A 25,187-nucleotide genomic window follows, 5' to 3' on the forward strand; every position below is an offset into this window, starting at 1 on the left:
AAATCTTCTGTAACTTTCACTAATACATGTAACTATTACAGTGTGAAAAGAAAAGGTTTCTTTTCATCTTTGTACATGCCTTATTTTTTCCATGCCACATAAATGTACATAGTTGGTATGGTTATTCAACTCCACCAAACAGCCATTAAAAGATTAGATAGCAACATAGTGAAACAGAACTGCTTTGTTCTGCCTGAGGACAGTTTCCTGGCCAGGAATGCTAACTGCTAAAAAAGGAAATGGTTTGTCCCTAGCCAATGTACCCTAGATATATTTGGGAGTTCACTTGCCACCACACATGACAAATGTAATGAAGAAAACCTATATTAACTGCACAGATGATAAAATAAGTATCTTCATTTATTTTTTTTTTTCAAAGATGGCCATTCTATTGTATTTTCTCATCTTAAACATGATCTTTTCGTCCTTATTATTTTTGGGCTCTTCCACCCCAATTTAAACAAGAAGATGAGATGAAATTTTCATTATTCATTAAGTACTGACTGCATAGAAAATTTTTACAACTGTAGAGTTACTATGGAATTATTCAACACGGAATAGTTGTTCAAGTAATACCAAGAGGCTGAAATTTGAATCAAAAACTAATAGTGTTTGACTTTTTTTAAACAAGTTTCTCAAATGTCTTTTCTTTGCCTGCATGTGAGTTGATGAGAAATAACCATAATGAAATAATAAGCATTTGATTAGCACATCCTTCCAAGCCTGTTGGTAGACACTTGTATCTCTGCATCAACAGAGTTAACATTCCGTCTTTGTTGGGCTTCAATTTTGCATCAAGTTCTGAAGATACTAATGGTTTCATAGTACTTTTTGTAATCATTTTCAATTTGTGTATCTTTGGTCGGAAGTTGTGTGTGCAATTTTCAAAAGTCTGTGGGCAACCCTGATTATTTAGAGAACCACACACATAAAAAGGTCAATTCACGGCACCAGACAGAATGAGTTATGTTACACACAACATGGAATTATCAAAGAAACCCCTCAAAAAAATCTAGATTTCAGTCCCAAGACATAGTGAACCACTATAGTTATAGTGTTAAAACACACGGCTTAAAAAATGAAGGGAAATTATTCAACAACCACTAATAGTCCCCCCTATGAAGATCGGTGTACGATTTCAGTTGTAATGGTGATAGAGTACTAGAAAGTGGAATTTACGCTGACAAGGAAACAAGGGTTGCGGTAAAATGGCATGAAAAGCTATCACACTGTAACCTCCAAAATACTGTTATGTTCCATAAAAACATTTTATGAGGAACAGGTTTCTAGCTTGTTAATGACAATGGTTCGTACAGCGTTGGTTGTTAGTGAAGCAACTTTTTATGCAAGATGACAGGCTGTAACGATGGAACAGTTGGAGGCATTATTATGTACACTTCCTAATAAAAGTACAGAGTGTTTTGCCCCAAAAATAGGGCAATCACAACGGAATACATAGATTGAAGCTTCGCTCCATATACAGGGTGTGACATAAATGTGCAGGGAAGAGGGAAAAGGTGGCTTGACAAATACACATGGCAATTAGCTTTTATTTATGTATTTTATTCAAAGCATTTCATAGTTTTGGTAAAAAGTTTACCAAGTTTCATTATAATTGCGTAAGACAGGAAGTAAAAATGGGGAAATAGAAAAATAGGTATCTAGTATATGTCCGGTGACTTGTGTATTTCAGTAATAGTCAGTTTTGATGTATTAATAAGCTATGAATGAGAAGTTACTGAATTTAATTTTCTATTGAAGTTTTTGGAATTAGTACGATAATGCTCTGTTTTAATGTTATAATTATTAAAAGAATTTCACAATTATTCATTGTAGGTGCTGAATTTTGTACGTGTAGCAGTCCAGTCTCGAAAGGTTAATTTATTCTCCTCTGATCGTGCCAATTCAGATACTCAGGACATTAGTCTCCCAATTGACACAGAGCTTCAGGAGTTCACTATCTCCATCAGTGGAGACAACCCAGATGCCACTATTATCAATCCTGCAGGTAAGACATCAAGCGGGAAGGGGGGTTCAAATCTGTATGTCATAAAAGGATTAACTGCTTTTACGTCACTGCAGTTAACAATTAAAATGTGTATTGTAACTCTTATGAACATCCTGAGAGCCAGAAATCACTGGAATCCACCAAGGTTTGGCAATGGTGAAGTGTTTGCATTAGTTGGTTTCCACAAATCTCTGATAATCATGGTGGTATATGTTATATTTTGGAAATAATTTGTTTATCATTATATTAACAGGTCAAATTGTAACAAGAAGAAATGGACGCAAAGAATTGCTCAACATCAAAAATGTTCTCATCATCAACATTAAAGATCCAGAGCCAGGTTTGTGGAGAGTTAAGATGTCCGCCAAGGGCAAACACACCACTAGAATCACTGGCCTCAGTTCTACAGATTTCATCCATGGATTTTCCAAGAAACCCACCGATGACCTTGTCGAGACAAGACAAAGACCTGTCAGTGGTAATGTAGTTTGTTTTTTATTTAATAGCCTAGGGGTGTGTCTGTTCTAATGTTTGGGTTTTTTTTTTACTTTGAATAACCAGAATTTTTATTTCAAGTTATTTTGTCTTTTACAATTAATTTACAAAAGTTGTGTTTCCCACCTCTCTGATCTGCAAAGTAAGGTTTTGTTTGGATTGTTTTAAATGTTAACAATATGACAATATGAAGGATGTAGCATTAGAGTAAAACCTTTGGGTAACACCTTTAGATTTTGATGACTCTTTTTATAAAACACAAAAAAAAAACAAAATAATATGAGAAATGATCTTTCCTATTACAGGCATTCCAACATATCTTTTGCTCAACGCAACTGGCATGGAAACTCCAGGACGGTTTACACAGTTGGAGTTACTTGATCTCCATGGTGAAACATTGGCAAAATACCCTGTTCACCAGCATCCTGAAAGAGAATGGCTGTACAATGTCAGTGCCTTTGTTCCTCCTGCAAACTTCTTCTACTTACGGGTAAGGGCATGGTTCTTAGGTCTTGGTTTAAATCAGACTTTTTTATAATGAAACTAGTCTTGGTGATTTTACAAGTGCTTGGATTTTTTTACCATTTCTTATCAATTAACTTAGTTCCAAACACATCATAATTTGTAAAGATGGCCACAGTTGTTTTTGATTTTTCAGAAGGACTGGTACTTAAACTTGAGGGGGTTCACTGTTTTAAGGCCTGAATTGGAAAAGATATTAGTAGATTTGCAAGAAATATATATAGATATAAAAATAGGAAAATAATAATAAAAAATAATTTACATTGTTATCAATGGTTAATTTTGTGAAGGTAAAATTCTTCAAAAACCACCTCCATTTCCTTGACTACCAAACTTTTCCAATACATCTTACAGGTAAAAGGTGTCGACTCCAAAGGTTTTGGACTCCAGCGTTTGACTCCTACCGCCATCAGTCCATCTATCCCAGTGGCACCCATAGTCTACATGCCAGAGATTACTAGAGGTCATTATAAAAGGATATCACCAATTACATGCTATGTAACCAGTGAGGTGCCATTCTATGTGCAGTTCTACTGGGAAGACACCATACTTGGAACGTCGTTGTACTTTAGGTAACAAGGGTGCTTCCAATCATAATAGTTTTTATTATGAACTGAGAGTGGACTGCTACAAGTATATATTATAGCTGTACATAATAAAAGTAGGTCAATTTTGACTTGTATTCAGGTACTTTTATGGATGAATGATAAAATAATATGTTTTTTTAGAGACTATATGACCCATGGAATGTCCAAAAAAACATAAACACATAAAAATGGATATCAGATCCTGGAAATGTGTCTCAAAAATATGATTATCACCCACTAGAACTGTGTGTAGTTTTAGTAAAACTGCAAATTCCATATAGTATGAAAAGAACACTAGTGTTTTTTTTCCCAATTAAGTTTTATAATAATCTGAATGAAATGATATGGTTATCACCCACTGGAATTGTGTGTACTTTCAGTGAGACTGCCAATGCCACGTGGTCTGTCAAAGATGCCAGTGCTTTCTCTGAGGGTGTGTACAGGTGTAACGCCACCAGCATTGCTGGCTCTGGGGCCGCAGAGACTTACTTTGATGTGACAGGTATGAGATGAAATTAGTGAAGTGAAGAAAATAGTTTTATACAGATAAAATGCAAAGGGTCTTATCAATTTCATGTACAGTATTCTTTGTCTGTTCTTTTTATTATATATTTATAATTATTATAATGACTTTTTAGTTGTTTATACATTGTGCACTAATTATTATTATTATTATTATTATTATAGACTTTGTTTGATTCACGTACAAAGAAGTTCTGTTCTGTTCTGATGTTTTGTATATCATATCAACTTTTGTAACTAATTCTGTCTTCAGACCTTTGAAACTGCATAAAAACCAGTACTAATTCATTATGCTTCTTGTTTTTCATAGACCCTCCACCGTATGTGACGGCCCCCAGCAATGTAACGACCATCCCAGGTCGCAACGCCATTTTGACCTGCGAGGCCTCCAGCACAGTGGAATTCAACATGACCTGGTACAACACTGCCAGAGAGAACTTGGTGACCCAGGACCCTGACAAGTACATCATTCATAGGAACGGTTCCCTGCAGATTCTGTAAGGATGGCAACATGTTATGTTTGTTGGTTTAGAAAAAAAAATTGTTTCGTTTGACCTGGTATCACACAGTCAGTAACCTTGTAAATTCTGTGAAGCTGATGATTACACAAACAAGTTTGTCATGCTTGAATGGTTTTGGTGTTTGAAAATTGATGTTTGTGATTTAGTAAAAGTATTTGATTAGAAAACACTTTGTGATCAATTTAATGCCAATAATAGATCACACAGTAGATTTGTTTTAGAAAGTGTTCAAATTGCAATAAATTTTTTAATTCATTTGGCAAATATTGCCTGAAAGTTTTGGAAAAATGGGGTCTTTTAGACATGATACAGAGCACTTCATGGTAAAAAATACAAAAGTGATTTTAGATTATAGAAGTCCTTAAGAAATAAGATTGTACATTCTTTTGAAATAAAAACAATTTTAACGAATACTGCCAGAAAGTAAGTTGGTGGTCCAGAATCAGACAAGTAAATAATTCATAAGAGTGGATCCCTGCTGATTAAACATGAACTGTAGCTGAGAATGTTTGTTTATAGGAGGAAAAGCAGTCAGTGTTACAAATTGATCTGACATAGGCTGTGACAAATTCTTCGTTTTTTTTTTTTTTTTTTTTTTTACAATTTTCATTATGTAAAAAATACCATATTCACTAGACATCAGTCAGAGTGGTTTTCAAGTAAGATTGCAGTTAGATATTCTTAAATATGATTTATGATTTATGGCAGTATCTTAATTGCCTGGTTTGATGGCCATTATTGTTATTGTCATTTGTAATAAAATAATTTTAACAATACCTAAGTCAGCCCCTGATGATGTGAATTTTACAGAAATGTCAGAAAATCTGACGAAGGTCCTTACATATGCCGAGCAGCAAATGAAGGAGGAAATTCTGAAGAAAAGATTTATCTCATTGTGCAAGGTAAGGGTCAGCCACATGTATAATGTAAAGTATTTTGTTTAATAGACATGATTCACTGAAATACAGTTTTCCCAATCACAGATTTGATTCTTAATTTGTACCTTTTTTAAAATATTAGAGGTATCGAAAACTATATAAAGCATACAGTTCAAAAATACAAATAAGATAAGCTTAAAAATTCAAGATGAGAATTTGAGAGATGTATTGTTGTTACCACAGAAATTCTAAAGGTAATATTTATTTATTTGTCTAGTGGCACCAGTGGCAAGAGTACGCCCAGAATCACAACCCTTTAAAACCGGCCAGGCCGTCAGTATCCAGTGTACCTCGGAAGGTTCTCCAGCGTCCTATATATGGCGGAGGAAGCAGGAGGTTCTTCCCCTCTCAGAGAAGGTCAATTATGACCGATCAACAGGCATTTTGTCACTGAAGCACCTGCAGCCTTATGACGAAGGAGCTTACGAATGCTTGGCATCAAATCCTGCAGGCTCAGATACTGCTGTGGCTACACTGAGATATATTGGTTAGTGGCACCTATTTGATAGTTAATTTACATAGAAATTACAGAGCATTAAGTTTATTATAATATGAAAAACAATTTGTGCCATTTATAAAAAATATCTTTGATATTATGATAAATTTGATTGCATTTGTGGGTGCTTATTTTATATGACAACACTGTTACTATTAAAATAATAATACTTTTTTAATAATTCACTAGTTTTATTTGTAATTCCATCTATTTCCAGAGGCACCAATTGTCCAGGTGCCCAGTCCAGTGGTGCTTGTGTCCATCAAGGAGTCCGCCAAGTTGTCCTGTGATGTCCATGGTATTCCCAAACCTAATATTACCTGGTTCAAGGAAGGCATACAGGTGAGCACCACACCTGTGGCCAGTTTCCTGAGAATTTTAGACTGAAACTTGGTCCAAACTTTTTAACAAAATTTAAGTCTGCTATTCAAAAGTTATTCCAATTTGATGAAATACTGAGCCTGTTTAATATTTAGAGAGAAACTTAAAACTTTGGCCAGAGCTTAATAACTCTGTTAAAGTGGACAACTGCCAACTTATCCTGATATGAAGAGTTCAACATTTTTGGTTTAAATGTTTTAGAAGAATGTGAAACTGAAACTTTTATCACTCTCTTTTGTATACTTACTTGTCGTTGTATTACTTACTCCCTGGTGTGCACTGAGTAATTTTCTCTTTGGTGCCAGTCTATCTTTTTATATGTCTATTTTACAACCTGTTTCAGTTCCATGAGTTTGCCTTTGTTGAGATCATGGACAGTGGAGACTTGATGTTGCTTGGGGTGCAGGAATATGATGCCGGGGAGTACACCTGTGTGGCCACCAATGAGGCCGGGACAGCAAGAGGACTGGTCACACTGGAAGTGGGATGTAAGTAGGTCACACTGGGATGCTAATAGGTCACACTGGGATGTTAGTAGGTCTCACTGGGATGTACATACATCAGTGTCTAGGTTGGACATGTCTTTTTCTATATTATGGATTGATGCTTAGTAATGTTGACGTGAGAATACTACATTTTTTGTTGCAGGTATGCTTGTTTTAGATATTTTCCATTAACAGAAAATAGGGGGGTTATTGTTTGACATTATGTTCTTAGGTAGAGATGAAAATCACATATTTTACTTACAGCCCAGCCAAAGATCACTCGTGCCCCAAGCAGTGTTGGTATAGACATTGAGACCAACGGTACCCTCCCATGTAAGGCCACTGGGTACCCACCCCCCAAAATACTGTGGAGGAGAGAGGATGGTCTTCCTATTGACTGGAATGGAAGATTTAGACAGATGCCATCTGGTTCACTTTTCATACAGAGTAAGTTTTCTCCTGCTGCAGTTTGACATACAGTTTGACAAGAACTTGTTTTTGCCAGTTTGAGGTTTTGTACTTTATACTTGGTGGGTTTTCATAGCACATGTAGTTTATACACTTCTTTTAAAAAGAGATTCAGAGATTTCTACTGTGTGTAACTTGCAATTGCTGAAACATATTCACTTTTTCATGTAAAGAGTACATTAGAAATATCTGAATGTTTTATTTATTAAATTTCAAACACATTCCCTATTTTTTCGCAGACATCCAGGCATCAGATGAGGGAGCATATGTCTGTAGTGCACAGAACCAGTTTGGAGTTCAGGAAGTGTCAGCATATGTCACAGTCTCTGGCATTGGTAGGCTTTTCCTTCATTCCATAATTGTTGCATGATGATGTATAACTTGTTAACTTTAAGTATTGCTATAATGCTGCAATACGTACCAGTATGTCATCTTTCTGAAGCCTTTTAAGATACCAGGAATGCAATTGTATTTGACACACACTTTCATTTATATATATATATATATATATATATATATATATATATATATATATATATATATATATATATATATATATATATATATAACAAAAACATTTTTTTCAAATTTCAGTACGTCCCCTGATTGCTTTCACCAATCCCCTTGTTCAGATCATTGAAGGACGTCCAGTACGGCTTACCTGTTTTATTCTCCTTGGTAACCCCAAACCTAAGATAAGTTGGCTGAAAGGTGACCAGGTGATTGAAGAAGGAAATGGCTTCAGGATTGACAGTGAGGGGAGCCTCCATATTGAAAGTGTGAGAGCGGTGGACGAAGGAGATTTTAAGTGTCATGCAAGCAACGTGGGTGGAAACTCAACTTACATAACACAGTTGGATGTGCAAGGTAAAGATAGATATAGAAATATGATGTTTAGTTACTAGATATGTAAAATAGTCTTTTTGTGTAAATGTTTTAAAGAATCAGGAGGTTAGTCACGTGACATTTCTTCATTTCTTTCATAAATGCATACTTCTTGATATATTCAGTATGCATTTATAAAAGTTGTTGTTTTGAAAAATTTCAAAATAGTCTGAATTATCAATTTACAGATGCATTTTTTTGCCTTTTTTTTATTTCAAACTTTGACCAATACAGTTTAACTTTTTTCCAGTTCCCCCAGTCATAGACAAGAGTTATGGCAATGAGTATGTGGTGGTGCAAGGGAACCGCATAGTGTTGCATTGCGAAGTGCAGGGAGACCCACCTCCATCTTTGGAGTGGTTTAAAAATGGTGTAAAAATTCCTGTCACAGATTCCCACTATTTCATCAGCGAGTCTGGCAACTTGGAAATCTTCAGTGCAGATCCCAAAGACACCAGCAGCTATTCTTGTTCGGCCAATAACATTGCAGGGAGTGATCAGAGGTCCATGACATTATTTGTGCAAGGTAATTTTAACAGGTAGTGTCATGGCACTGCCTCATAGAAACATGTCTGCATACTGGAAGTACCTACAAATATCTGTGCTGTAATGAAAATGTGTGGTTGTTTATTTTTTATCTGTCAAATCTTCATTTTAAAGTATTTCGTAACAAGTAATTGATGCTTATTATTTCATACTAGTTTTGCCAGAACTATTTTTATGTACAGACACAGATGTGTCTGTACATATTGCCATCACCTGCGTCTGTCGTCGCCGATGCCGATGCCGATGCCGATGCCGATGCCGTCGCCGTGCACTTTCCTTGTAAACACGATAAGTGGAAGGCAGTTTTACTTTTTGGCTTTATATTTACAGAGCTGATGAATATTCATAAAACGCAGGTCAAGTTCGAAAATCAGCATGATCGGGCCATTACTGTAGAAGTTATGCTGTTTTTTCACTTTTCAGCATATATGCAACCTTGTAAACACATTTTAAGGAAAACCGTTAGGCCTATTGTCATGAAACTCACAGGAATGGTCAGTCTTACTAAAACGCAGGTTGAGTTCGAAAATCAGCATAATCGGGGCATTATTTTAGAAGTTATGCTGTTTTTTCACATTTCTTCAGATTTCCTCAGATTTAATTCTTAGGCATGTTAATAGCCTTATTATTTAAGTAATAAGATACGTAAAAGTGTTTGTTTGACATTTCCTGCATCTTTACAACATTGTTAGTTGATTATGTAAAAATGATGGTAAACTTGTTATCGTGTATTGTGTAATAAAGTGTCAAAAATGGAAATAAACTCATATCATTGCAGTTTGTCAGATTCAATCATTCACTATGTTCAGAATCTCAGAATGGAAGAAATTGGACATTTAACACTGTTCTATTGATATTTTTCACATCTCATCAATTTTCTTAGTTGATCTTATAAAAATGGCAGTAACCTTTTAATTTTGTTTTATGTTAAAAAAGTGTTAAAAATGGAAATAAACCCATTTCAGAACAGTGCAGTCTTGTTTACATTTTGGCATCTTTAAGTCGTGACTTTGAAGTTCCATCGGCCTAAAAACCTTTGTTAGTCACGTTTACTATTTGTCCATGATACTAATATTTTATTATTAAAAATTGATGATCATTATGCTGTTAAACATTATGTAATATTGCATCAAAATTTGAAAAAAACCTATTTTGGGCACTGCTCCCATGATGACCATTTAAGAAAAACCATGTCACTTACTGTTCTCAAACAGTACAGTTGATATGTACAGATGTGTCTGTACATATTGCCATCACCTGCGTCTGTCGTCGCCGTCGTTGCTGTCACTGTCGCTGTCGCCGGCGCCATGCACTTTCATTGTAAACACGATAAGTGGAAGGCAGTTTTACTTTTTGGCTGTATATTTACAGGGCTGATGAATATTCATAAAATGCAGGTCAAGTTCGAAAATCAGCATGATCGGGCCATTAATGTAGAAGTTATGCTTTTTTTTTTTTCACTTTTCAGCATATATGCAACACTGTTAACACAATATAAGAAAAACAGATAGGCATATTGTCATTAAACTCACAGGAGTGGTCATTCCTGCTAAAACGCAGGTTGAGTTCAGAAATCGGCATAATCGGGCCATTATTTTAAAGAAATGCAGTTTTTTCACATTTCCTCAGATTCAATTCTTAGGCATGTAAACAGTTTCATTATTGAACTAATAAGAAACGTAAAAGTGTTTGTTTGGCATTTCCTGCAATTTTACAACATTATTAGTTGATTATGTAAAAATGATGGTAAACTTGTTATCGTTTATTGTGTAATAAAGTTTCAAAAATGGAAATAAACTCATATCATTGCAGTTTGTCAGATTCAATCATTCACTATGTTCAGAATCTCAGAATGGAAGAGATTGGACATTTAACACTGCTCTGTTGATATTTTTCCCATCTCATCAATTTTCTTAGTTGATCATATAAAAACGGCAGAAAACTGTTAATTTTGTTTTATGTTAAAAATTGTTAAAAATGGAAAAAAAAAACATTTCAGAACAGTGCTGTCTTGTTTACATTTTGGCATTTTCAAGTTGTGACTTTGAAGTTCCATGGGCCTGAAGACCTTTGCTAGTCACATTTTCTGAATATCCATAATACTAATATTTTATTATTAAAGTTGATGGTCATTATGCTGTTAAACATTATGTAATATTGCATCAAAATTTGAAAAAAAAACTATTTTGGGCACTGCTCCAATGATGACCATTTAAGAAAAACCATGTCATTTACTGTTCTCAAACTTACAGGAAAGAAACATGGGACTAAAATACAGCTTCAGTAGGAAATACAGTCTGTTTGGTAATTCTTACTGCCAGTTAAACAGTTATTTTGTGAAAATTTTTCACATATTGGTATTTTTAAGGTGTGACTTTGAAGTTCCACGGGCTTGAAAACCCATGCTAGTCACATTTTCTGAAAATCCATGATACGTATATTTTATTATTAAAAATTGACGGTCATTATGCTGTTAACCATTATGTAATATTGCATCAGAATAGAAGAAAACACAATTTTGGGTGCTGCTGCCATGATGACCATTATGGGAAAACCATGTTACTTATGATTGCCAAACTTTCAAAAAAGAAATACAGGACTAAAATGCAGTCTGAGTTGGAAAAGCAGTCTAAGTGACTTCTTTTTCTGGAAGTTATACATTTTCAAAGTGTAAACTTGTCACATATTTTAATTACATTGGTATTACCTGTTGAGGATAATTAAAATTTGATGTTGAATTTGCAGTTTAACATAATGTATTTTTGCATCAGAATTGACAGTAGCCTATTTTGTGCATAGTTATTTCCTGTTTTTTGTCTGTACATTTGACAGCTTTGCTGCCTTGTTGGATTTTAATCCTGAACAGTATATAATCAGACTCTCATATTTATCTGCATACTGATAAAATGAAAATCAGTCATATATGCACAGTCCCCAGTTATCCCCCCAACCTTTTTAAATATATCACACATGATGGAATCCTACTTTTTAGTCCCACCAATGATAATGAGTAAAGAGGACAAATTGATCGTTGAAGTGAACAATCCAGTTCTTCTGCCGTGTGAAGTACATGCCATTCCAGATGCTGAAGTCAGGTGGTACAAAGATGGAGGGGTAAGTTTCCACTATAATTCTGTTATACAGACTTCATATCCCTAAAGTGTGGTATTGGTCTGTACTTAGGATATTCGGAACCTAACTGCTAATCTGATCAGATCAGTTAAACTATTTCTAGCTGAAGGAAGTTAATAAGTGTACTTTTGTGACACCCTCTATACCTCCCCTCTGTTTAGCTCTTTCATTATTTAAAGCATTGACAATTTTAAACAGCCTTTTCAGAAGTTGATAATAAATGTGAACTTAACATCCAGGGTGAATCTTTTGGTCATTCTCATGATGGTTAGAGATATGATAATTTTGTTATAACAGGAGCTGTCCAGACTTAACCAGCTTATAGAGATAAGAAGGGATGGTCTATATATGCCCAGTACTCAGGTGGAGGATGCCGGACTATATGAATGTGAAGCCTCTAATGTAGCCGGCACTGCCACCAAAAGGATAAAGCTTGTTGTCCAAGGTTACTCTAGTTTCTTTCTTTCTTTTTTTTAAACAGTATTTTATGGTATTTTACTTCAGCAGTTTGTGCTGTGTGATTTTCATATTTAAAAAAAAAAGCAGTGTGAGCTTACACAGTTGTATGTCACATATCTTTGGACAGTAAGACATCTGAAATTTTGCTGAATGCTTTTTTATTCGAAAGCATATACTACTACTTGTGATTTGATTGATTATTTATTGTTAGTGTCTGTAATCAATAAAACCTGAAAAATAGTTTTTCCAGTGCTTTCATGTGTAAGTGAGTGTTCTCAACATTTCCTCCTCATTTCTTTCAGTGCCTCCCAAGATAATTACTGAAGGCCCTTCAAAGTTCATAGTCATCAAAGGTGACCATATCACGTTACCTTGTGAAGCAACTGGAGACCCAGACCCCATGATAATGTGGCGTAAAAATGGAAAAGACCTGACTGTCTTGGATGCAGATGATGGCTACATTGTACAGGAAAGTGGTGCCCTCTATATTGTGAAAACTAAAGTAAAACACACAGCTACTTACACATGTATTGCTGAGAACCCTGCAGGCAGTGATACCAGGAGTGTTAAGCTGGTGGTGCATGGTGAGTTGTAAATAATCATAATCAGAATGCTGAATATTTTGAACAACCAATTTAAGTGTTTTTCTACAAATGCCACGTACTGTTTATATTAGAATGTCATCAGAAACAGTTCAATATCATCAGTTTTATGTCAAAATCTAAATATTTCAGTACCTTAAAATGAATGCTTGTAAAAATTTGGTATAATGTTTTTTATTGGTTATTTAGGTAATGCATCAACATGTACATTTTTCTTCCTCTAGACCCTCCTCAAATCCCTGAAGACACAATAAAAAACACCAGTATAATAGAGAATCAGAAAGCTGTACTGCCATGTCCTGCCACTGGAACACCACTGCCAAAGATCACATGGTACAAAAATGGCAAGGAGATCACCGGAAATGAACTGGGAGTACGGATACTAGCAGATGGTTCGTTGGTATTTGACAGAGCAGAAGCGTCAGATGCTGGCAGTTATGAATGTGTGGCATCTAATGTGGCTGGGAACATAAGTAATGTTATTGAGTTCAGGGTTTTTGGTAAGTAATGTAATGGTGTTTGTGAGAAATTAAGAGTAAAACAGAGTACTTTGATATTAATCTGTATGTGGACATTTAAAGAGGTACACAGTAAATTTTTTTCATGTTTTGTAAAATCTTGTTGGAACCATAAATAAAGTACAAGATTTTAATTTTTACAAAAGCAACAAAATATGTTCATGTTTAATTGTAGAACTTGATTAATATTTGTTACAAGTTTACCAATTGCTGTGCCACATTTCTTCAAATTCTAGTTCCACCCAGAATTGGCTATGGCGATGGTGAAGACACTGATGGCTACCCTCACATTGTTGTTATAATAAACCAGACCGCCATCTTGGAATGCCTGACCCATGCTATACCACCTCCCACTATCACATGGTACAAAGCTGATGTTCCATTGGTCATTGAGAATGAGCCAAGACTGACCCTGTTGGACAACGGCCAAAGGTTACGAGTGGCTGAATCTCAACTTGACGACACTGCCCTCTATAGGTGTCAGGCAGAAAATATTGCTGGAAAGACGGAGAAGAAGATAGACTTGGAAATACAAGGTGAGGAAATATATCAGTGAAGGATTTTGACTTCATTGTTTATGAAATGTCATTTAACAGAAGGGTTTATTACACCTTTTTTCCTCTTGGTTACAATGAAAAAGTACTGCGTTTCTTATAACCATTAATAGTAGTTGTTTACACAACTGTCATAGGTGAATAGGGTTATATTCTCAATAAACATAATCAGCCCATTTTCAATATATACCTGGTCTATTTTGGATCTGTTCAATCTTGAGATGATTTCTGTTTCCTGAGGAACATACAATCTAAACAGCAGCCTGTGGCACTATTAATAATCACCCATAGTCGCCAGTACTTCTATGACTTAGTCTCAATTACCTGATCAACATATTTTCCAGAGCCCCCAAGGATTGATGAAACCAGGGTCACATCTAAGAACAACACTGTGATTGTCAATGACACCTTTGAGATAGATTGTCCTGTGATTGGGACACCAAAACCTCTCATTGTGTGGTTCAAAGATGGAGAAGTGCTGGACCCTTCTAAGGTACAATATCAGTACTTTTTAGTCAGAATTTTGGGGAATTCGTGAAGCTTCCTTTGGCTCTGCCAACAACATGAAAAATATGTCATTCATGTGCATGTAGTTCATGCTCTAAATGATAAAACAGCAGCTGAAAACAAATGGTTTCAGTTTTCACAAATAGCCATAATACATGTAGGTAAATAAAAATATGGGAGCCTTGTTTGTGGTTATTTGATTCAGAAACATAGCTGACTTTTGTTTGATTTTATTTATTATTATTATTTATTGATTGATTAATTTTTGTCATTTCTAGGATAACATTCAAGTTCTTCTTGGTGGTAAAAAGCTTCGTATTCTGTCAGCAGAGGTTGAAGATACTGGAGATTATCAGTGTAAAGCCACAAATGTTGCAGGAGAGACCAAGAGAAACTACAAGCTTGAAGTTCACGGTAAGTGGGAATGACATAAGCACATTGTTAAATTTGTGAATTGAATTCCTGTGATACATGTAATATAAAGCTATTTTCCTATAATTGTAACTGCTAGGATTAATGTTCACTGGTAATTAGTGACTAGAGAAAAACAATGATATATATATTTTCCTGATGAGGATGTTTTGGTAGAATTGTTGACTCATGATCGTGTGACAAAATTATTTTTAGCAATTAATTCATGGCTTTCTTAAAGAAAATTTATGCCAAAAATTAAAGCTATAGCAATTCAGTTTCTATCTTGATACATGAAAAAGCTCAAGTAGCTTTAATAACTTTGGTTCATTAGATGAGTGTATTTGTTTCAGTTCCACCAAAGATTGATGACTCAGATGAAGTGGCAGTCCCAGAGGTAGTTCTGAATCGCACCATTGTCATCATCTGTCCTGCTTCGGGCATCCCCATCCCAGAGATTGCCTGGTTTAAAGATGGCAACATGATCACCCAAAACACATCTCGTTGGACCATTTTGGCCAATGGGAGACAACTTGAGGTGCGGCAGGCCCAGGTCTCAGACACTGGGCGCTTTCAGTGCAGAGCAAAAAATGTTGCCGGAGAGTCTGAAAAATACTTTGATTTGACAGTCTTAGGTGAGTCGGGAATGCGTATATCCAGCATAGAATTTCTTTAGCTCTTTTATGCACTCAGAGTTTGAGTGGTAGTTTCTTCTAACAACAGCTGATCTTGGGTAAATTCAACAAATGCAATTTATATTGGAGTTAAAATACTTTGATGTTAGCTTGAAGTGTTTGAAGAAAAATGTAACTTTGGAATGGTTATACATCATATTAAAAATCATTCAACATCCTAGAGAAATTTGTCCAACAAGGAGACTGGTAGCCATTTTTCATGACTGTGAACCACCCATCTAATGATCTGTTTTCCAATTATGTTCCAGTTCCTCCTTACATTGACAAAACCAACATCATCGATAAGCCCAAGGTGGTTGTAAACCAAACAATTACCATCAGCTGCCCTGCCAATGGTATCCCAGACCCAGAAATAGTCTGGCTGAAAAATGGAGAATTGCTGAACTATAAGACCCATCCTGATATAAAATCACTGTCCAATGGTCGACAACTGGAGATACGCAAGGCCAAGGTCACTGACACTGCAGTCTATAGGTGCCTTGTTATGAACAAAGCAGGAGAAGATTTCACTGATTTTACGCTGCAAGTTTTAGGTGAGAAAATGAACCTGTTTACCAAAATTGAGATGAGATGACAGAAGGCTAAAATGACTTATTCTGGTCTTAGATATCAGTCTGGTTGCCCTTGTTTTAAAGTGATAACAACTTTTTAAAGATATGGTTTGCCTTAGTGATATTTCAGTTAGAATGTAAGTTTTTATAGTTTTATAATGTATGTTTTGGTAATTTTGGTAATTTTTTAATTTGATTTTTCCCCATTGCAGTGCCTGCCTACATTGGCAAGAGAGGCGTGGATGAAAAACCAAGGATTATTGTGAACAACACATTTTCATTGAGTTGTCCTGCTGCTGGCATACCAACACCAGACATTTTGTGGTTGAAAGATGGCTTCCCTATCAGACTGTCTGAAAATCCAAATATACAGGTGATCTCAATTTTTACTAAAAAATTATGAAGAAAGCAAGGTCAGAAGGTGAATGGGGTGAATGTATGAGAATAAGTAGTATGTACGTTATTGGTGATCTGATAGTGATGCTTGAGTTGTGGCACATTTCATATTTGTTGAATTTTCATTTATAAAGTGTTTAATAAAGTTTACCTTTAATTAAAAATTCTTGATGTTTTTTAATGTGTAAATGATTGTATGTACATGTAAGTGGCACACAGATGTATTTGTAGTGTGACTTTTTAAGAAATTTATTATGATTATTGTTATTTTATAGGTACATGAGAATGGTCTCCGCCTGGAGATCCGTGACTCCCAAGTTGATGACACTGGCAGGTACACGTGTAGAGCTGTCAATGAGGCAGGGGATGCTGAACAAGACTATGATGTTCAGATTTGGGGTAAGAATAATTGACTTTAGTCTCATTTATCTCACTTTCAACCTAAAAACATTAAGAGCTGATTTTTAAACATACTACACACTTATTTTTTTTTATAAAGTAAAAACTGTTCCTAGACTTAGATGGATAAAGTGTGGTGTACAAGTGACTTATTCAAACTCAAGTAGAATCTCCATAAATTACATTTTTTCCTTTTTAATTCATTAATCCTTAAATCAGGTCACAAATGATGTAAAAACATGTACATCACTATTTAATCCTCATTTTTCAGAAAATATGTTGGATCAAAGCATAATGCTAATTTCTTATGGGGAATTTTGAGGAGGCTAAAATGATTTTTCCCTGTTTGCAGACGAGCCAGATTCAACAGTATTAAGGTCAGTGTTATTATCTTTTCAGTCCCACCAACCATTGACAAGTCCCTCATTGATCCAGACCCCAATGTCATCGTGAATAACACCATCGTAATTGACTGTCCCGCAGAGGGTATTCCAACACCAAAGATCACATGGTTACGCAATGGGCAGCAGTTTGACACCACATACAGCGAGTACTACAAAATTCTAGCAGGTGGTTTACAGTTGGAGATATCCAATGCACAGGTCTCGGATGAAGCCATGTATATATGTATTGCTGAGAATGATGCAGGGAGAGCACACCAGGAGTTTGAACTGGACGTTTGGGGTAAGTTTTATTAAATCTTTTTTTTTTTTCCTTAAAACATGATGAATTATTGAATAAATGAAAGACCTTTTGAATATGTGAATTAATAGCAAATTTCTTATTCATGCATGGATAGTGTTATTTTGTGTTTTTATATTAACTTTTGCACTCAAAAGCTTTTACACCAAAAATATAACCAAAACCTATGATTTATGACAGTCCTTGCATTTGATTGACAGCAAATTTTGTCCAATATTTTTCAGTCCCCCCATACTTTCCACGAGGCACTGAGCTCTCCTCCTCCCACAAGGTGATTAAAGACTACACCACAGTCCTTCACTGTCCAGTAATGGGACACCCTGAACCCACCATCACCTGGCTGAAAGAAAGGCAGACAGTCGAGGAGACGAGCAGGATTCACATCCTCAATGGTGGAAGACAGCTTGAGATCATGTTCGCCAAGGAGTCAGACACTGCTGGATATGTCTGTATAGCAGAAAATGTTGCTGGGCAAGCTAAAAAGGATTTCCAGTTACACGTGTTAGGTATAAGTGATAAAGATATGTGACATGCATCAGATATGAAGTTCAGGGTACCAAATATAATTCATGTCTCTTTCCAGTTGTCAGGTGCAAGAAAAGATAAATTTTTTAGGTTGAAGTCACTGAATTTTTTAATAGATTTACTAATTGTTAGAAAACATGCATTTATCCAAGTTCTTTTTCAGTTAAGATTTTTCAGTGTAAACTAATTTATCTTTGCAGTTCCACCTAGTATTGACAGATCCAACATAGTGGAGAACCCGAAGGTCATCGTCAACCGAACGGTCATCCTAGAATGTCCAGTCAAGGGCATCCCCAAACCAGAGGTAGAATGGCTGAAGAATGGACGCACCCTAGAGCAGGATGACCATGTGAAGATATTGTCCGATAGCCGTCAGATTGATATCATGCATGCCCAGGAGAGCGACACGGCCAGATACACCTGTATTGCCAGCAATGAGGCTGGAAACCTGAGACAGCATTATGACCTGGAGGTGCTGGGTAAGGCTTGGAAACTGATTCTGACTATGATTTGCTTTATCAAAATAACATGAGGCTAACTGGTTCAAAATGCAAGTTAATTACAGTCTGTTAAGGCTGTAAGAGCAAGGCTATCAGTTTACTTAGTATATAGGTGCCCTCATTGCCCTGTTTTAATCCAATATGTACATGAATCTGGTAGTATGGCTGTGAACACAGTCTCTACACCATCTTTTATGATAATTATGATTGGAATAACTTAAATGCAAAATCATATTCCTGCAATAATACCCGACATTAAATATCCTTCAGTGCCACCATCTATTGACGACAGCAGGTTGCTGAAAAAATTCAGTGTGATTCAAAACCGCACTGTTTTCATTGAGTGTCCCGCCGTTGGTATTCCTCCACCCTCTATCCTGTGGCTGAAGAACCGAGAACCTCTTCTTGACTTCCCCTACAGATACTTGGATATATCATCCAATGGGCAAAGACTACAGATACGGAACACCCAAGTGACTGATGCTGCCACCTATACTTGCATTGCAACCAATGTTGCTGGACAGTTGGAAAGAAAGTTTCAACTTGAAGTTTATGGTAGGTCCTGATCCTAAAATTTTATAAGATTTAAGGAAAGTAAAGAAAATAGTTGATGGTGAAGAAAATATTTATATTATACCCATTCAAAATAAAAGATTTGGTAAAAATTGAATTTCTTAATGGTTAAAATGTGAGCCATTTATGTGATAAGTGAATACTTACTAAAATGTGAATCCAGGGCTTTGTGAAAAGAGGATATGCAAACATATTGACATAGACTTTCTATTAGTCTGACAAATAATAAGATTACTTAAGAGAAGATGGTGCCCTTGTCGTCCACACCTCTCAAGTATACCAATGAAATTAATTTGCTATTTTGCTTTTATAAAGGAACAAAATCCATGCTATATTTCAGTTCCCCCAGTGATAGTTGATGCTGGCAAGCCACCACAGAAGCTGAATGTGGTGGTGGAGAGACCTATCTCCATTGAGTGTATTGCTGAGGGAATCCCCCCACCCACCATCAGGTGGTTTAAAGGAGGGGAGGAGATGAATGTGGATGCTGATCCACATATAACGTAAGTAAACTAAGGTGTCATTTGCTTGTTGTCCAATTTATAGTTGGTTGGAATTTTTTTTTTTTTTAAAGAAAAAGAACAGTTAATTTTTATCTATATGGTTTTTGTTTGTTTAAATATTGTTTGTTAAGTTTTACTGAACACTACTTGTAAGATTTATGTCAGTGGTTAGAAGAGTTTTTAGCAAAGGGAAATGAAAATATGAGTTTCTTTTATATGTTTTAGCTTTGGCTTAACACTTTGACTTCCACTTGAATTATGTAATTGGGAGTCAGATGTGCTTAAGCATTGTTTTTTATATGAAATTCTATTTGTCTTAATTCTATTTCATTCCATTTTTCTGATAAATAAATAAACTGTTTGGAAATAAACTAATTATGTGTTTCATTAGCATCCATACTAATGGCCGAGTCCTGGAGATAACAAGTGCTCAGGTAAAAGACACATCGTCATACACTTGCCGTGCTGAGAATCCTGCTGGTATGGCCGAGAGACACTACATTCTAGATGTTTATGGTGAGGTTTATATTTGAAAGTATACTATTAAATTCAAATTCTGTTTTTAAATTTTTGGTGGATTAAAATCCAAGATGTCACATCGGTATTTTTCATAAGGAGTGTTTTTAAAGCCTTATGCTAGTCTGAAGTCAATGACATTGCTTCTTTCTCTTGGAAACTTCAGATATAGTCGACTGTAAATGCAGATGAACAGTTTTCAATCTTGTTGATTTCTGTTACATACGACTGGATGATTAACATTCACAGTATTATAACTGATGATGCTACAAACACTTCAGATATGTGATTATAAGTGATTATATTCATTAATATTTTAATCATCATTTTTTATCTCCAGTGCCTCCCTCTATCAACGGTTCAGAAAGATTGGAGCAGCTTACAGTTACCATCAATCGCCCAATTGCAATCAAGTGCCCTGCAGAGGGCATTCCATCCCCACGAATATCGTGGGAGAGAGAAAGTATCCCTATCTCACCCTTGGGAACTCCTAACATAAGGGTGTATGAAAACGGAAGACGTTTGCAGATTTTGAGTGCGCAGTTGCGAGAAATTGGATCCTATGCCTGCATCGCTGTCAACCCGGCAGGAAGAGCCATTAAGAATTTTGACTTGGATGTTCAGGGTAATTGACTCCAGCCATGGTTGCAATTTTACAAGCAGCAGTGCTTATGGTTGGCCTTAATATTGTACTACAAAATGTTTCATTGTATATTTATATATAGCTATTTTTTGTGGGGATTTCACTGATCTACAATGTAGTTTCAGTTTTTATTTACGTATGTTTTTTATGATTTCTTTTCTCAGTTCCACCAACAATAGAAGATGGCCAGACAGAGGTTGCCTCTATTGTAGATACCAGGACTACATTAGAGTGTCAAAGTGTTGGACTGCCTGACCCAGAGGTGAGTATTATGACTTGACGTGGCCGCATGTTTCGACATTTGCTAAGACAAAGTTGCTGTCATATTTGTTATACATTCATGATTTCTCTGGTTTGGAAAAATGTTTTTCTATGTTTAGTTAATGAGAATAGTTATCTGCAACAAGATGCAGAAGAAATAGATTTTATTATTACTTAATTTGAAAAATCTCTGTTTCACATATAACTAATTTGCTTATGCTGGCTATTCCAGGCTATCATGTCCTAGCATAATCTATCAATGTCCTTGAAATTCCACTTTGAAATCTCCATTCATTGATACATATTTTAGGTAACATGGACCAAAGATGGCACAAAACTGTCCTTTGACACAGGTGCTCAGTTACGCTACCGTATGCACAAGTCTGGTAACCTGGAGTTTGCTGCTGTGAAGGTGGCAGATGAGGGCGAGTACACCTGTACTGCCAGCAACCCTGCAGGTCAAGTGTCCAGGAGAATTAACCTCAGTGTTTATGGTAAGAGAAACTAGAGGAAAATATCTTTCTCCACAACAACATATTATTATTATTATTATTATTATTATTATTATTATTATTGCAGTTATGGAAATGAGATATATTGATTGTTAAAGTATTAATGAAATCACATAAAAGCAGGCATCTTCATGTTTTCAAGATCATGAATTGACATTGAAAATCTTTTAATCAACCAAAAAATTATTTCAGTCCCTCCAAGTATTGAACGGGGAGAGAAAGAAAAGCGGGTTCTTGTTAAAAACACTGTCATACTCCCGTGCAAAGCAACTGGAACTCCCAAACCTATAATTTCTTGGCAGAAAGGAGCAGCACTTCAAACAAATTCCATAGGTAAGTTAATTTTAAGATTAATTTTGTGTTTTATGATATAGCTGATCCTATGTTATATTTGGATGAAAACATCCTTCCCAAACTAGTTATTGTTATTATTATATACGTAACATTCCCTTGCCCATACCCTTGACACATTATTTTATTTGTGTTAATTAATGGCATAAAATTTTTGCATTTCTGGATGGCACATTGTGCTGCAAAATTTTGTCTTTGAAAAGACAAAGAAAAACAGTCAAACTTGTGCTTCAAGTTTTGTTAAGTATCTATGCCTTCATTTATATTGAATGCAGTTATTTTATTCTTGCAGGATTCAGAGAGATTCTTTCCAATGGGTCCTTGAAAATAGAGAATGCGCGTGTGTCAGATAGTGGCATGTACATCTGTATAGCACAGAACACTGCCGGCACCATCCTGGCCCAGACAAGACTAGAAGTATTGGGTAAGCTGGCAAACATAGCCCACAAATTATTTTCAGTTTATTCAGAGTGAACATTTGGTTCACTTTTGGATTAAAATCTGGAAAGTCCTGTTCATTTTAACCCTCATCTGTATAAGCTCTGTTTTGATTTTTCTAGCTAGATTAAATTATACCAGATGGTAACCTTAAATGGTAACTGCTTTGTACGAGAAATTTGAACTTAAATCTCATGAGTGGGCAGTCTCATTAACATGTTTGCATCACAAACTTAATTTGAAAACTAAAAAGAAAAATGTAGAAAAAAGAAGAAAAGAAAAAGAGAAAAGCTGGCAGCAAGGTGTTAAATGCACCTTGCAATTTTAATTGTCATTTTTTGCAGTACCCCCATTTATTGAAGAGCAGCAGACAGAGTTCAAGGTCATTCAGGGTCATGGACTCATCATGCCATGCAAATCCATTGGAGTACCAAAACCTAAGATTATCTGGGAGAAAGATGGAGTTGAGATCAGCCCAACAGACTTCAGTTTCAGACAGATAAGATCAGGAGGTCTAGCCATTCCCATCACCAAGTAGGTCTCTCTGTAATGAGTAATGCTTAATCATGTTATTCTTTATCAGAATTGTTCATTTGGTTATGTAATGTACAAAATGCTACATTTGTCACTTGCTACATTTTTGCATTAAAATCCATTATAGCAGAAATATTTTTAACTGTGTGGTAGTCAAAATATAACAAATATGTGCTCTTTCACTTTGATAGGCAAAGCTGATATGTGTGTTATATAATTTCAGAGCCCAGGACTCAGGTACATTCACTTGTATAGCTGAGAATGTTGCCGGAAGGGCATCAGTCACCATGGACCTTGTAGTACAAGGTAAACTTCAAGGAAGTTTCCATTCAGTAGCATATACATAAAACTAGTTAACTTAAAAATTGATGTATATAATGTAAGATTATAATATAGGACTAGTGACTAATTAACTTAAATAGTGGTACCAGTATGTTTACAATAGTTTCTTAATTGCAGCAGAGATAATGTAATAATCACCTCTACCTAGATTACTTGTCAAACATAATAGACCACTATGTAATACAGCAATGTAATGTGTTTGTAGTATCTCCAACCATCACTGGCGACCAGCGTATCTTTGTGGTCATCCAAGGAGAGACGGCCATGTTGCCGTGTGTTGCTGAAGGAATCCCCTCCCCACAGATCCAGTGGATGAAAGACTTCTCAGGTGTCAGAGACCTGGAGGGAAAGTACAAGATTTTATCTAATGGTACCTTGAGGATTGAAAATGTTAAGGTACATATATAGTTATATTTTGATGGTTCTGGATGTGAATAATTAATAAATAAGTCAACATTATGATGAATGATGATAAAATTTGTGGAGTAAATTTCACATATCTAGAAAACTTTAGGACTGGTTAATTTAAGTTGTATAAAGATTCACAATAAGCAATATATTCTCATTAAATACAGCTTAAACTAAAAAAGTTTTCCATTTGATTTGTTCAAGGTTAACAGTAATTTGTCATATGTTAAATGTATGGAACATTCAATTTACATGGTAACAGGTCTTTGTTGCTGTGATTTGTGTATGTGTGTGTGTGTGGGAGGTCTCTTTCACAGAAATTGACCCCTGAAGAGCCAAATGAGATATTTGGAATATGCAGTTATAATAAATAACACATCTTCAATTATCCTTTTAAGAGGTAGATGAAATATAAACATTTCACAAACTTTGTAGGAACAAGACCAAGGCAGTTATGTATGCAGAGCTGACAATGAAGCTGGCAAAGACTCCAGAGAAGTACTCCTCAGAGTACAAAGTATGTGATTTTCTATAATAGAAATAGAACTGACAAGAACCACAATCAGTAATTAAAAAACATAGTTGTGTAATCAGGTCATTAAAAGTTTTATGCTAATTGACTTCAAACATTGATGAAAAACCCGCGTGCAGATTTTTCAGTTTAACTATGACTCGTTCAATATATAGCCTGTAGTAATTTAAGCATATTTAAATTATTCTTTGAATTACCATATATGTGTATCAGTCCATATCTTTGTTTAATATCTATAACATCATGTCATTTATATTATATATTTTTGATAGATAAATCATTGTTATAATTGTTATTATATCTAATATGTATATTTGCATGATACCAGTTGGCCCACCTTTCATGATCTACAAGAATGTTTTCAGCTTGAATGTTTAGTATTCTATATCAGTCGATTCTTACACTGTAACATTATAAGACTAGCTAACATGTATATTTGTATGTTACCAGTTGGTCCATCATTCACGGTGATCCCCCAGGACCAAGAAGTGACCACAGGTGGACGTATCCAGTTAGAGTGCGAGGCCGTGGGGATGCCTACTCCAGTCGTGACATGGTCTGTTAACGGATCTTATCTTCCAGGTAATAATGGTATCATTGAATTTTTGATCAATTCTTTCTCTGTCTCTTGACCACCTAAAAAAACACCTAAAATAATTTTATTGACATCTACTTTTGAAATTAAAGCAGATATGTGAAATCTTATTTTTTGTTGACATTTAGTTTTTCAGTCTTTTGTTCTGATATCAATATCCCTGTTTTGCCATAA

General features: G+C 35.5%; 1 protein-coding gene across 5 annotated transcripts in view; it reads left to right on the forward strand.

The window, feature by feature from the left end:
* LOC106180705 (hemicentin-1) overlaps window positions 1–25,187 on the forward strand; it is a 64,110-nt gene that overhangs the window by 19,508 nt on the left and 19,415 nt on the right. For all 5 annotated transcript variants that reach the window (XM_087007695.1, XM_087007699.1, XM_087007697.1 and 2 more), the window contains exons 4-44: window positions 1,837–2,008; window positions 2,262–2,486; window positions 2,809–2,993; window positions 3,380–3,597; window positions 3,993–4,114; window positions 4,445–4,631; window positions 5,466–5,557; window positions 5,811–6,080; window positions 6,307–6,431; window positions 6,814–6,958; window positions 7,220–7,402; window positions 7,663–7,758; window positions 8,018–8,290; window positions 8,559–8,834; window positions 11,847–11,968; window positions 12,284–12,431; window positions 12,748–13,029; window positions 13,272–13,547; window positions 13,802–14,101; window positions 14,464–14,612; window positions 14,905–15,040; window positions 15,391–15,672; window positions 15,981–16,265; window positions 16,496–16,656; window positions 16,955–17,078; window positions 17,478–17,762; window positions 18,005–18,286; window positions 18,506–18,784; window positions 19,076–19,360; window positions 19,719–19,881; window positions 20,273–20,397; window positions 20,738–21,022; window positions 21,205–21,302; window positions 21,612–21,795; window positions 22,006–22,146; window positions 22,457–22,588; window positions 22,947–23,136; window positions 23,360–23,442; window positions 23,684–23,874; window positions 24,322–24,403; window positions 24,869–25,000. In XM_087007695.1, coding sequence (XP_086863821.1) covers window positions 1,837–2,008; window positions 2,262–2,486; window positions 2,809–2,993; window positions 3,380–3,597; window positions 3,993–4,114; window positions 4,445–4,631; window positions 5,466–5,557; window positions 5,811–6,080; window positions 6,307–6,431; window positions 6,814–6,958; window positions 7,220–7,402; window positions 7,663–7,758; window positions 8,018–8,290; window positions 8,559–8,834; window positions 11,847–11,968; window positions 12,284–12,431; window positions 12,748–13,029; window positions 13,272–13,547; window positions 13,802–14,101; window positions 14,464–14,612; window positions 14,905–15,040; window positions 15,391–15,672; window positions 15,981–16,265; window positions 16,496–16,656; window positions 16,955–17,078; window positions 17,478–17,762; window positions 18,005–18,286; window positions 18,506–18,784; window positions 19,076–19,360; window positions 19,719–19,881; window positions 20,273–20,397; window positions 20,738–21,022; window positions 21,205–21,302; window positions 21,612–21,795; window positions 22,006–22,146; window positions 22,457–22,588; window positions 22,947–23,136; window positions 23,360–23,442; window positions 23,684–23,874; window positions 24,322–24,403; window positions 24,869–25,000 — 7,771 coding nt within the window. The remainder of the gene's footprint in view (window positions 1–1,836; window positions 2,009–2,261; window positions 2,487–2,808; window positions 2,994–3,379; window positions 3,598–3,992; window positions 4,115–4,444; window positions 4,632–5,465; window positions 5,558–5,810; window positions 6,081–6,306; window positions 6,432–6,813; window positions 6,959–7,219; window positions 7,403–7,662; window positions 7,759–8,017; window positions 8,291–8,558; window positions 8,835–11,846; window positions 11,969–12,283; window positions 12,432–12,747; window positions 13,030–13,271; window positions 13,548–13,801; window positions 14,102–14,463; window positions 14,613–14,904; window positions 15,041–15,390; window positions 15,673–15,980; window positions 16,266–16,495; window positions 16,657–16,954; window positions 17,079–17,477; window positions 17,763–18,004; window positions 18,287–18,505; window positions 18,785–19,075; window positions 19,361–19,718; window positions 19,882–20,272; window positions 20,398–20,737; window positions 21,023–21,204; window positions 21,303–21,611; window positions 21,796–22,005; window positions 22,147–22,456; window positions 22,589–22,946; window positions 23,137–23,359; window positions 23,443–23,683; window positions 23,875–24,321; window positions 24,404–24,868; window positions 25,001–25,187) is intronic.

The sequence above is a fragment of the Lingula anatina genome, chromosome 3 (assembly GCF_051362555.1).
Source record: "Lingula anatina isolate TDL-2025a chromosome 3, LinAna3.0, whole genome shotgun sequence".
Classification (NCBI taxonomy): Eukaryota; Metazoa; Brachiopoda; class Lingulata; order Lingulida; family Lingulidae; genus Lingula; species Lingula anatina.